The following is a 14,154-nucleotide window of genomic DNA, read 5'->3' as shown; positions in this document are numbered from 1 at the left end:
CATTGTTATATCTATGTGCCTCTCGTCCCGATATTATGCTAAGTGTGTGCATGTGTGCACGATATCAAGCGGCCCCCAAAGAATGTCATCTTAAGGCTGCGAAAAGGATAGTGAGATACTTAATACATACACCAAATTTTGGCATTTGGTATCCTAAGAGGTCTTCTTTTGATCTTGTGGGCTATTCCGACTCGGACTATGCCGGAGACAAGGTTGATAGAAAGTCCACTTCGGGTACTTGTCAATTTCTTGGTAGATCTCTTGTATCTTGGTCCTCCAAGAAACAAAACTCGATATCCTTATCCACCGCCGAAGCGGAATACATTGCCGCCGGTTCATGTTGTGCTCAATTACTTTGGATGACCCAAACTCTTAAGGATTATGGGATCTATGTGAAACATGTTCCATTACTTTGCGACAATGAGAGTGCTATTAAGATTGCTCATAATCCCGTGCAACATTCTCGAACTAAGCTCATTGAGGTTCGTCATCATTTCATTCGAGATCATGTTGCTAAAGGGGACATTGATCTTAAGCATGTTTGTACCGATAAGCAATTGGCGGATATATTCACCAAACCGCTTGATGAGAAAGTATTTTGCCGTTTGAGAGGTGAATTGAACATCATTGATGCTTCAAACTTGGAGTAGGAACTCCATTTGGATACATGCAAGGCATGAGCCTATGACTAATCCTTGACTTTTTCTCTTATGATGATGATCATGTGTCTCGAATATATTTGTACCCTTGCATGCTATCTAACCCTTGTAGGTACTTGGATGAATCTAAATCCATGAGATTGCAATCCACTCACATCTTGAGCAATTTCTACATCACCAAGTTTCTACACCATGGTGGTTGAAGACAAGGAAGCATGAAACCCTTCAACATATCATTTGACAAATTCTATATATATCAAATTTCATTTGGTATCAAATTTCATGATTGCCATGTTGGATACACAAGTGCTCTTCCTTGCAAGACTAACCCATGTAGGTAGATGAACTCAAACTACAAGTGGTGCTCCCAACCATTGATGCGCTACATCAACCTTGAGCACTCCACACAAGTTCAACTACATGATGAAGTTCAACACCACCGCCCAAGGTATGATATTCCATCTTAGAGAAGCTTTACCCCAAGCCATGGGTCAAAGCAGCTCAACAAGATACGAATACATCAAAATGCTTAATCGAAAAATGGTAACCCCATTTTGAGCTTAAACGATGAGTATGACTTATGATCAAGTGTTCTCACTTGACTCCTTAGTCAATATACTCTAACATAGGTGACTTTGTCACCGCCCAATTCTAGATGAAGTTCTCTAGTGTTTCTGAGTTTTTGCATTTGTCCCTTGCATTTTTGTTCCCCTTCCTTTAATAAAAAAAACTTCATCTAGATTTTCTTTTCTATGTTTTGTTCTGCATTCCCTGCATCAAATTCCTTGCAAATCTTTGTGAGATCTTATTTGCCTAGTGAGCTGAGGTGACAATTGCTCTTTCTCTGTGTTGAACTCGGTCACACCGATCTATCACTTTCGGTCAAACCGAACCATTTTGGTGCAATCGAAAATTATAACTCGGTGTCACCGACTTCACTGCAGAGATGACAATTTGCCACTTGTTCCTGCACTTTTGTTCCAGCTCCACTCAATGATTCTTGTCATCTACCAGCATCATATTCTATATACTGCTTTTCTCTGTGACTCAAGGACCAAACCTATTTTGACTCACACTCCAGAAGATCCCTTCTTGGAAATTGATGTCAAAGGGGGAGAGAGAGATCACATCAAAGCTTATTCATTTCAAAAGGGGAGAGAGAGAAAAAGGGAGAGAGAGAGATAATCACATCAAAGGCCCCAGATGCTTGGTGTTCAAGAGGAGAGAAATCACATGTCTTTAAGAGGGGAAAAGACATGTCAATTTGTGTTATGATTTGTGATCTAATCTGTTTTGCTCTGATTTTGTTTCCCTATTTTCTCCCATTATCCAGTATAAGATTCAGGGGGAGAAAGACTGCTAGGGAAGGAAATCTTTGAATTCATTGCATATCTTTTTTATCTTTGGGGACATGTCTATATCAAACTAGAGTACCTAGTACTCACTCTCTACATGTCATCCCAGTCTTGGTACTCTTGTGGTTCCTTTTGTTTGCTCTGTCTAGTAGTTGTATCTGTGTTACTCTAACCTTGTTTACTCAGGTTCATCTCTTCCTAAGCCAGCTCAAGACCACAAGGTAAGTATATGCATCACACTCATGTGCATGAAGATCTCTTGCTATTGTACATATTGTTTGCAAGAAGGAATCATGAACATGAAGTTACAACTTCATATATTCACATCATTTGCTCCGATGCATATAGCCAAGATACATGTAACACATTGCTTGCTCTGTCATGTTTATGCATTCACATGCTCTTACATTCCATATTGACATGATTGCATACATGCAGGGGGAGCCTATGCATGTTACATGTCTTTTCAAAGCTTTACTTGCTATTCTCTTTATCTTTACCTAAAGCTTTGATGTATGTTGTCATCAGTTACAAAAAGGGGGAGATTGAAAGTACAAGTGCTCCCTGGGTGGTTTTGGTAATTAATGTCAACATATCTCTTGTTGGACTAATGTTTTATCTAGAATATTTCAGACAAGTTCAACAGATGAAGTGGCGTGGACAAGAGGATGTGGAACCCCTTCAAGGTGCTAAGTATAAAAGATTGGCTCAAGCTCAAAAGCTCAAGACTCTACATTTTACTTTTAGTGATCCAAGATCACATTGAGTCCATAGGAAAGCCAATACTATTAAAAGCGGATGAGGTGTTGCTTAATGGGTTGCTTGCTCAAAGTGCTTAGTGATATGCTCCAAAACCCTCAACCACTTTCTCATATCCACATATGTCCCAAACCAAAAAGTCAAACTCGGCCCCACCGAAACATTCTATCCGGCGCCACCGAGTTCTCTTGACATAGCCACTGCCAGAAACCCTAGTCATTTCGGTCTCACCGATGGGATCTCGGTCTCATCAAGATGGGCTTGCAAACTCTCTGTTGACTGTTGCAATAATTTTGGCCTTACCGAGATTTGTAATCGGTCTCACCGAGTTTGCCTGACCAACTCTCTGGTTAGCTTATTACCAAAATTGGTCCCACCGAGTTTGTGTAATCGGTCAAACCGAGATGAGGTTTTACCCTAACCCTAGCACATCGGTCCCACCGAGTTGATCATATTAGTCAGACCGAAATGCCTAATAGTCACATTTTGAACTGAATCGGTCCGACCGAGTTTCATTATTCGGTCCCACCAAGTTTGGTGATTTGTGTGTAACGGTTAGATTTTGTGTGGAGGCTATATATACCCCTCCACCCACTCTTCATTCGTGAGGAGAGCCATCAGAACATGCCTACACTTTCAGCATATATTTTCTGAGAGAGAACCACCTACTCATGTGTTGAGGTCAAGATATTCCATTCCAACCACATAAATCTTGATCTCTAGCCTTCTCCAACTTGCTTTCCACTCAAATAATCTTTCCACCAAATCCAAATCTGTGAGAGAGAGTTGAGTGTTGGGGAGACTATCATTTTAAGCACAAGAGCAAGGAGTTCATCATCAACACACCATCTATTACCTTTTGAAGAGTGGTGTCTCCTAGATTGGCTAGGTGTCACTTGGGAGCCTCCGTCAAGATTGTGGAGTTGAACCAAGGAGTTTGTACGGGCAAGGAGATCGCCTACTTCGTGAAGATCTACCCTAGTGAGGCAAGTCCTTCGTGGGCGATGGGCATGGTGGGATAGACAAGGTTGCTTCTTCGTGGACCCTTTGTGGGTGGAGCCCTCCATGGACTCGCGCAACCGTTACCCTTCGTGGGTTGAAGTCTCCATCAACGTGGATGTACGATAGCACAACCTATCGGAACCACGCCAAAAATCTCTGTGTCTCCAATTGCGTTTGCACCTCCAATCCCATCCCTTTACATTCTCGCAAATTGCATGCTTTACTTTCCGCTGCTCATATACTCCTGCCATGCTTGCTTGAATGTATTGTGAATGTTTAAACTTGTACTAAAACTCTACCTTAACTTGAAGAAAATAAAAACTGCAACTTTTTCTTGTTAAGAGTCTATTCACCCCCCTCTAGACACCTCTTCTCGATCCTTTCACTTACCATCTCATGGAAAACCTTTCCACCAGCATCTTAGCCTTCTTTCCAACTTATCACAACATTCCTTGTAAGTGTTGCTATCACTATTTCTACTTCTCGTGGTCTTGAGGTGTCTTGATCAGTCGATGTATCCGCCAAAGGCTCACAGGAGACACCTCCTTCTCTCAACCATCCGGACAAGGAAGAACTTAGCACTAACTGGAGTCATTTTTTGTTTTTTTGTTTCTCTGGCTTTTTTAGTTTCATGTTTAAGTGCTTTTCCTTTTTATTTTATTTTTATTTTATTTTGAAGAAATAATTTTCAGATATTAAAGTTTTCAAAAAATAAATTAATACTTTTAAAAATGCAAAACACTTTTAAATTATACGAACATTTTCCTACAATACGAAACTTTTTAGTTAGATAAAAAATCTTACAACATGTGAATGCTAATCTATTGACAATTTTATAAATTATATGAATATTTTTTAAATTACGATAACATTTTTAAAGGTGTGAATACTTTTCAAATTACTTGATATTTTAAAATGTAAATAATTATTATTTTCTCATCACATTTTAAAAAATATTGGAAAGTATGTATACGTATATATGTTAATTTTAAGGTTTAAACAAAGAAAAATGGTGTCCCTGTAAATGGGTTGCGTGGTTGCCAGCTCATTCGAAGGTCCTTCAGGCGGAGCTAGCGCTCCGTGAAAATGAGCGACACATATTTGTACCTCAGTTGATGGGCAAGTTTTTGCTAGAAGATCGAGCCAAAACAACTGAGAGTGCATTTAAATTTAACAAGGCTCTGGTGGACATCACACGGGGAGTTCATGTGGACGCACACTTGCTACAACGGGTAGCTCAAAACAGGACGTGTGGGAGTAAGATATTGCCGGACAGGGTGCCCCGTAATGCTCCAGTTGTGTGAGGAGTAAGACGCGAAAGCGGCCGACACGACAGATTCATTGGGCTTAGTATCCACTTGCGTCGAGCATGCCTTGGAGTTGCTCATGTCAGTACTATCCAGCAGCTCGGACCGTAATACACCTGAGAGAGGAAGAAGCCGCGAACATCACCATGGACCTAGACACCCAAAAAATGGAGTGGAGCGAGATCTTTCAGGGCGAGGGCGGTGTGCAATAGGAGGCAAAGTGGCCTTGGTACCTATTCCATTAGAAACCACAGATTTTTAGGTCTAACACATGGCTCAAACTTCAAAGTGTTTCAACATGTAAAAAGGTGGTTCAAACTAAAATAAAGTCATGTTTTTCCTTACTTATGGTGTAGCTTCTTGTTTTATCACTTACAACATGTATACACTCCCGGAGCAACAAAAAATAAAAAATAAAATATACACTCATGACCGAATAACGCCGTTGCGTCAGCTAGCAAGCAAACGGTAGAAACAAAAACCATAATGTCTTCTTTTAAGGAAAACCAAACCCTAAGCATAAAAACTTTATTCTTATAAAATTGTCATATCATTTACTATTAGAGGAAGAATAAAGTCAGGAGCATCGGACTCCCAAGTTTCAGACAAACTCGAACTAAAAAAATGTTTAGCTAGACTATCAACAACTAAATTGGCTTCTCTACTATAGTAAATAAGAGTACATATCTAATGGAAACCATATATTCAGTGGAAGCATGGAAACTTGATCATGTGCCGTTGGATAGGAAGTGTGTGGTGTGAGATGATAAGCTGTACAAACTGCAAAAACAACCCCGTAATCTTAATGTACCGTGGTACAACAACCTAACGGAAGCTGAGCCATCCCGTGCCTTAATCCATGGAGCTATCCCGATTCAATTTCCTTCCATCAACAACTAGGGTTAGGGGATCTGGAGATGGTGGCTTCGCCCAGCAAGACGCCCTCGTTCCGCGCACGGCCGGCGACCGGCGACCGGCGCGACTAATTCCTCTCCAGCGGCTGCCTTCTCTCCTCTCCGGCGGGTGGCCCACTGCGCCAACCCACCACGACGACCTCGTTCCCACAGGGCCGGCGACCGACCGGCGAGGCTAATTCTGCTGCGGCAGCTGGCTTCTCTCTCTCCGGCGGCTGGCGTACCGCGCCAATCCTCCTCTGAGCGCTCCCCATCGAATTGGTACTGGATCCCGTTCCGAAGGTATGAGAATTTCTATCACATTGTTCATCTTATATGATGTGCCATATTCTCTTCTAGTTGGGCTAGATTTACCAAGGAAATATAGAGGAAAAGGTCGTGGATTCTGGTTGTCTCCTTCAAGATTAGCCTTCTGAACAAGATCTACAAAGCCTTTTTCCTCAACTGAAGCAGTTTCAGTAGCCTCTCTGTAGATCTGAAAATAAGCATATCCAGAAAACTTTTTACACTAGATATAGCCATAACTGAGAGCAACCACGTACACAGTCGTTCATCACAAGAATCTGTCACCAACTGGAATGTAGAACACTTGAACTCTCAGTTTATGTGATGCAAAAAACACATATTTCCAGCATGCATAGTCCATGATCAAATAACTTATTATACACTGAAAAACTGGGCATACAAGATCAGTGTACACCCAAACCAAGATCCAACAAGTTCAGTTTAGATTTTCGTCTTGAGGAAGTTGGTAAAGTCTAATTCATCTGGTATGTAGTTGTTATATTAATGCAGCAACAGGTAGGTCCTATCTGAGATTAGGTATTCCTAACACTTGAATGTTCTTTCTAACAGTTTATTTTATTGCATGCTATTCCAGAAGACACATATTGACCGACTCCTATGATAATTTGCTTTCCACTTACAAACTGTATATCTTCTCTGTGCAGTAGCTATGGAATGCCACAGTGAACTGAGCAAGGCTCCACCTTTGACTATTTGCGATGTCCAGTCTGATGCAGAATCAGCCATCCACACTAGACCAAGTTCGGAAAATGTATTCACCACCCCGCAGAAAATGTACAGTGCACCATTCTGTGTAAGTACTTGTCTAACTAATATGTACATGCTTATAGTTTCTTGTATTCCAGCATTATAAATCCGTTGGGATTTTCGTGAAAATTTCAGCGCTCATCTTGTACTCCAGAGTGTGATGATGACATTAGGCCAGCCATAGGGATGACCTTTACAGATTTGAACGCAGCCAAGGATTTCTATGAAGCTTATGCACATCATGTTGGTTTTTCAGTACGTGTAGGACAACATAAGACAGCCAATGGTGTCATTACTCACAAGCGTTTCTACTGTGATCGTGAAGGTTTCCGCCAGGAGCAGAAAGGTAAGGAAAACTTGTTACTTGGCATTGGCAGTAAGAGAAAATATGAGAGGAAAATCGCTAGATGTGGGTGTGAGGCTAAACTTGCGGTCAAACGTACGGTTGATAATAGGTACATTGTGACTCTTTTCGAACAGGAGCACACACACACTTGTATCGCCAACTAAAAACAATTCATTAGATCAAACAGGAAAGTTAGCAAGCAAGCGAAAACTACATTATGGAACTGCCATAGAGCTAGCATCGGCACATCCTTGGCATACAGGTTCCTTCGTGTAGGTTTGGGGGGGTTTGAGCATGTTGGTTGTAAGAAGAGGGACTTGCAGAATTACCACCGAAACCTTAGGTGCCTCATCAAGTCATCGGATGCTCAAATGTTCGTTGACCAGCTTGCCAGAAAACATCTTGCAAATTCAGGCTTTTATTTTGATTATGTTCTTGATGATAAGGGTAGGCTGGTACATGTGTTCTGGGCGGATGCCACATGTAGGAAAAATTATGCTCTATTTGGAGAGCTTGTGTCCTTTGACTCGACATATAGCACCAATCAATATAACATGATATTCACTCCCTTTACTGGAATCAATCACCATAAGGCAAGTGTTTGTTTTGGTGCTGTAATGTTACACGATGAGAAGGCTGATTCCTATAAGTGGTTGTTCCGCACATTCTTGAAAGCTATGGGAGGGTCTGCACCTAGGTTTATAATAACCGAAGAATGTAGTAGCATGGACAATGCAATAAGGGAAGTTTTCCCAGCAGCCACACATAGGCTATGCATGTGGCATATTATGAATAAGATTCTGCAGAAGGTTGGCCCTGATTTGAATACCGATGAGGATTTCCATGAACGATTAGGTCGGTGTGTGTGGTCTTCTGAAACTCCTACCGAGTTTGAGGAACGATGGAAGGAAATTATGTCGGAGTATGGGCTGGAAGATGATGATTGGTTCAGTAAAAGGTTCAGCCTTCGAGAATCATGGATACCAGCTTACTTTAAAGAAATAGCTTTGTCAGGGCTTATGAGGACCACTTCAAGGTCAGAGAGTGCCAATTTTTTTCTCACGTATTATCGGTTACAAACATGCTTTGGTTGAGTTTTGGCTTCGATTTGACACAGTTTTGGAAGAACAACGTCATAAAGAGTTGCAAGAGGACCATCTTAGCCTACATACGATGCCTGTGTTGAAGACATCTTGGGCGATTGAAAAGCATGGCAGTGAGGTTTTCACGCATGAGGTATTTGAGGATTTTCAACATGAGTTGTTGATAGGGATCATTGCCTTGTTGAGATGATGGCACATGAAGGTGAGGTGAAAACAGTAACTATACGTGATGGTTATAAGAAACTAAGGGTGGTAACTTACAACACAACAACCATGGTAGGTTCTTGCACATGTAAGTTGTTTGAGACACATGGTATCCCGTGTCGTCATCTGATCCATGTCCTAAGAACCGCCCAGGTAAAGGAACTGCCAGAGCACTATGTACTCAAAAGGTTTAGAAAAGAGTGCAAAACAGAGCCAGTCTTTGATGAAGATGGCATTCTGTTGGAGGCCAATGAGAGCAGTTCAATTGATCCGGAGATACAAAAACTAGTTTCAAACACACGTGAGAAGATGGAAGAACTTTTAGTACAAGCGAAGCTTTCTCGGGTCGGCATACAATTCTTGAGAGACCACATTTTCGCACTTGGAGAGAAATGGTCTACTCTAGTTCCAGCGAAGAACAAACTCAAACAGAAGAATATGAGGAATTTCTAGGTTGTTCCATTCCAAGTGAGGTTGATATCCATCCTCCAAATGATATTCGTTCAAGGGGTAGAATAAAAAGACTGAGGGATACAGGGATAAGGGTGGAAAGAAAGGACAAAAAGAGAAGACCAAGAAAAAGGAAGTGCAGAAGACATGATTATGGTACATTCCTTTGGATTTAGTTTAGAGAATACTTCTAAAATTTTGCTTGCTAATAAATATAACGCACTAATGTATCTATATTTGTAGATTTGTTTTGAAATTCGTTTAAAAAAATTAGGTATAATTTCTTGCTATTTTTCCTAATGCCCTGACCAATTGAACTTTTTTGTTCCAGGTTGCTTGGTGGCACTACTGGCTTCTGCAAGTTATTAGGACTAATACACTATGGCATTGTGATGTTCTTATCTAGTGTACTGGAGCCATTAGCTATTGGCGCCAGACTTATGCAAGTTATGAGCTAGCTATGTGCTCTATGACTGATCGATGTATAAAGCTACAGATTTGCCATCAGTTAATGATGCTCTATTTTGTAACTTTGTACTGCAGTAAAGCATTATCTTAAGTGACTGAATAATATTGATGCTGCATAATGACACTGTGTGCAACTGGCCTGATTGCTTTAAGTTTATTATTTAGACAATGATTTCAATTGTTGGAATGTGTTGTGCGAAGTGCAGGTGTGTTCTGGAGCTGGGCAATGGTTTTGATTTTGTTTGACGAAAATGATCTGGGCAATGGTTGTGGCTGTTGTTTGTTCTACTTGGATTTACAAGGAACTGGGCAGACTTCAATATTATATTATGATTCTAATCTAAATGCTATTATAATATCAAATTAAGCTAGCTGTGCTATGGGGATCATATATGGAGAAGCACAGGCGTACGTGGGGACATGTGCAGACTTGTTGTAATACTTGCAGTCGGTAGGGGGTTATGTGTAAAATAGAATTGCTGGCAGCGGGCGTTTTCCTGCAAAACTGCATGTAGCAGTTATGGCTGAATCTAGTCCATAGATACAAGATCCAACAGCCTATGCTCAAGTTTTCATGCTTCCACTGAATATGTGGTTTCCACCTGATATTGTCTCAGTAAATAAAACTGACACTAGCAAAGTGTAAAGCCAGTTGATTGCATTTTGTTAAGGTCGATACATCAGGGCCCACATATGAATCGGAATTGGTTAACACCTCCAAAGCAAACATGCTATCAGACTCAATGATTATTTTACTGCACCCAATATTTGCTGCTAGAATCAATCCAGCTTAGTTGATTCAACATTGGAATCTTTAAAAAAAGTTGATTCAACATTAGAGAGGTAATTCCCAGGTTGCTGCTGCTATAAAATTTACATGGTTGTCCCTCGCCACAGCACCATTAACTCCCGATAAAGTTTTAGCATGAAATGACGCGTCGATATTAATTTTTACAGTCCCCTCACTTGGCTGTTTTTTCCACATGTGATCAATCTTACGAACTAGCTGGTTCGGTGTCGATAGAAATTTGTAGCTAACACCCGTATAGTCATGGCCGTATGATTTGGAGTCTGGATAGTATTTCCTTTTGTACTCTGTCATCTCTGCCATTAGATGTACCACATAGCCACCAGGATCAATTCAGCAACAGGTATGTCACGCACAACTAAGTATAGATGGATAAGAGTTTCTGAGTTGACTGAGCCGAAGCGATCCTGTATAACAGTTGTTCGATCGATTAGGCCTAGTTCTGCCCATACATCCTTTGCCCGTGAACGGGTAAAGAGGCAGTGTTGGATATCTTCAAATACAATTTTACGTAAGGGATATTCGGGTATAAGAGGAATGTGTCTACCCGCCAGCACGCCCAAGCATGGTAGTATCCCTCTAGAATTTTCCATCCAAAATGCTTAATTTTTTCAAGGATTCGGAGCTGCCAAAGATCTTTCGAAATTGTGTTAATATTTGCACTCACTGGGCTATCTCCTCTCAAAAAATGATGCCCAAACAAGTGGTCAAGTTCCACATGGTAGGACGAACGGACAGAGAAGGTCCGAGATCTTGTGAAGTTTCAGGCCACGAAGTCTTCCATTGCCTCAACATGGAAAAAAATTTGCATAGTTCTATTGACATAAATTACGGAAAATACAGACTCAATGTGAACCTCATCCCACTGTCCCCGTGTGGGGGTCAATTATCTCTTCGACCTTACTCAACATTATCCCTCCTCTTGGTGTTATGATTTTTCTAGACTGTACTACAAGGGATCCAAGGGTCTTCCCAAATGTTTATGTGTGAATCTGATCCCACCCACCAAATGCATCCTCTTTTAAAGGTCTGAATTCCTGCAACAATGCTTTGCCATGTGAACGAGGAACCTTTCTGTGGGCATGCTTTTAGTATGTCACCATCTGGATAGTACTTAGCACTCAGCACTTGCGCACATAGAGAGTCGGGATTTTGGAGAAGTCACCAACACTGCTTTGCTAACATACCAAGATTAAAGTTGTGAAGGTCTCTAAACCCCATACCATCCTTCTTCTTTGGGACGCACATTTTCCACCGCGCATACCAGTGCATCTTCTTCTTTTCTTCTCCATCTCCCCGCTATCTCATCGGTAATTGACTTGCAAATCCCTTTAGGCAATTTAAAAACAGACATAACATACAATGAATTTCTTGAGCCACAGATTTCGATAATATTTCTTTACCTTGCATTGATAGAATTTTTTATTTCCAACCTTTTAGCCGTTGACAAGCTCTGTCAATTAGATGCTGAAAACTGTCACTTCTATCCACCACAAACATGGTGGGTCGGCCTAGATACTTATCTAACAGAGTTCAGTTATTATCTCTAGTCTACCACAAATATCTTCCCTGACTAAAACACTAGTGTTAGGGCTAAAGAAAATGCTAGACTTAGCTGTACTTACACGCTGGCCTGAACTAGTAGAGTTTGTGTCCAAGAGACCAAGACCCTTTTAATGGTATCTGCATTATTATTTGTTGCTCTCAGCAAAATAAGGGAGTCAGCAGCAAAAAGAAGGTGGGAAATCGAAGGAGCATTCCTACATACTCGAATACCTTCAATTCCTCCAATGTCTTCCTCATGAGCCAGCAAACTGGAGAGGCCCTCAGAACAGATCAAGAAAAGATATGGGGGTAAAGGGTCCCCTTGTCACAAACCCCTCGTGGGTATAAACTCATCGGTCTCTGTATTATTGAATTTGATTCTATAACTCATAGAGGAGAAACACTCAATTATCATATCCACCCATTGTGACTGAAAACCCAGCTTTATTATCACTAGTTCTTGTTTCTTTGGAGAGCTTGACAACAATTGTTTGGTGAACTGGTTGTTGGCCTTGTAGCGCAGGAGTAGACCTGATCGCGCTCCGAGGAAAAATGGTTCAGAACCGCAGATTCCTCCTTAGATGGCATTGGTATTCATGAGGAAGGTGCTCGCTACCGTGTCATTTTCATCTGACGGATCGAAACGATCTCTAAAAGAGGATCATTCATTAATTAAAATCGGTGTTGTGCTTTTGGTAATCTAAGACATTGCGGCTATTGCTCCACGGTAATTAGTAAAAAAAACAGGGCTTTGTATGATAATAGGTGGCTCGGCTTTACTTTTTTAATCCGATTATTTCTGAATTGTTGCATGTGAAATGAAATTTCGACAAATAATTACATGCAAAGCACTGTTTGTATGCACGTAATATGATTGAATGTTTCCATCTCATAGTATATCTGAGAACATCTGAAGCTGGAGGTTTGATCGGACGTGTTTTACATGGGTAATTAGAAAACAAAACTTCCCCGTCCCACGGCAAATTGCTCGGCTTTTATTTTGTCACCATAATCAAGATAAATTCTCTGCATCACAAGACAAACTTACTCGCATGCATAACATATTATTTCGTTGAATAAAAGTTTAATTCTATGGGAGTGGAGGGAGGATAGCTGAAGGAGGTGTTGTCATCGCCGCAACGTCTGCATATCTTTTGCAATCTAAGTTGCAATAATAGAGCTCGATGTGGCACGAATCAGGCTTTGCAAGGCAGCAGAAGGCCTTAGTCTTTTTTCTGTAGACGCACAGCCCGCCTGGTAAACTGATCTTACGATTATTCATGCCGTCGATGATTTGGCCTATGGAAAAACAGACAAACAATTACATCAGTATTATTTCGAATTGATTAACAAGAAGCACCAGATGGCACATGAACGGAAAAAAGGCAGTTGTCAAGCTACTTCCAGCAGAAATGCAAAATTAAATTATTACGTGTGTATACATAACCTGTGCGTGCAGATATATGTTGTAAAGATAGATTATCGGAGGTGAAGACGCCCTTTCGTATTGATGGCTTACCTTGTGTGGTAGTAGCAATGCATACGAGAAGAAGTAGAGACAGCCGGAGTGGTGCACGGATGGAAGTCGTGTACTTGGCCATCTAGATATTGTGATGCGACAGATTGACAAAAGAATATGTGTTCTAAGCAAAACTCCAAGATGATTTGTCCATGCACACATGTATATAATCCTGTATATGGAGAAGAACCAGAGAGAGGTCTAGGGATCACACCCTCCCTGCAAAAAGATTAGCAATAACTGCTATAATAATCACGTCCGGGCTGGATTTCAAGTTAATATTAGCTTGATTACCACCTTCTAATTATATGCGGGTTTCCTTCTAATTATAGACGATCTTGTCTTTTCAAACGACCAAATTGCAATCTGAATATTATCTGTACCGGACGGGAATTCAAGATCAGTTTGTCTAATTCACATCTAGATGTTTTTTAAGGATATCACATCTAAACCCCCACAAATATAATGCAGCAACAAGAAACAAAAAAAATCAGGAAAAAAAAAGACCATAAATAAAGTGGACATCAGCTTAGAAGGAAACCACATGCATCATTGGACTGACATGCGATTCTCCACTTCTCCGCTTCTCCACTTCTATTAAACAATCTAACAAGAATTTTCTTAAGTGCACCCCGCAATTACCCCCGGCACACCGGACGACT

At 40.9% G+C, this 14,154-nt stretch overlaps 1 protein-coding gene across 9 annotated transcripts; it reads left to right on the top strand.

The window, feature by feature from the left end:
• The first annotated feature begins 5,902 nt into the window (after window positions 1–5,902).
• Window positions 5,903–9,739, top strand: LOC123166077 (protein FAR1-RELATED SEQUENCE 7). 9 transcript variants are annotated; one of them, XR_006483357.1, is made up of 6 exons: window positions 5,906–6,278; window positions 6,947–7,095; window positions 7,185–8,431; window positions 8,513–8,774; window positions 8,856–9,308; window positions 9,484–9,739. XR_006483357.1 is itself a non-coding variant. In XM_044583840.1 (4 exons), exons 2-4 carry the CDS (start codon window positions 6,952–6,954, stop codon window positions 9,519–9,521), a joined length of 393 nt encoding a protein of 130 aa, XP_044439775.1. In that variant the 5' UTR covers window positions 5,916–6,278; window positions 6,947–6,951; the 3' UTR covers window positions 9,522–9,739. The 9 variants fall into 9 exon arrangements, 1 of the variants encoding a protein (XP_044439775.1); XR_006483354.1 differs by having other exon boundaries at window positions 8,513–9,308; XR_006483355.1 differs by having other exon boundaries at window positions 7,185–8,774.
• Window positions 9,740–14,154: the final 4,415 nt, after the last annotated feature.

This window comes from Triticum aestivum, chromosome 7D (genome assembly GCF_018294505.1).
Source record: "Triticum aestivum cultivar Chinese Spring chromosome 7D, IWGSC CS RefSeq v2.1, whole genome shotgun sequence".
NCBI classification, from domain to species: domain Eukaryota; kingdom Viridiplantae; phylum Streptophyta; class Magnoliopsida; order Poales; family Poaceae; genus Triticum; species Triticum aestivum.
Note: the sequence above shows the minus strand (reverse complement) of the source record. Positions and strands in the feature narration are given on the sequence as shown.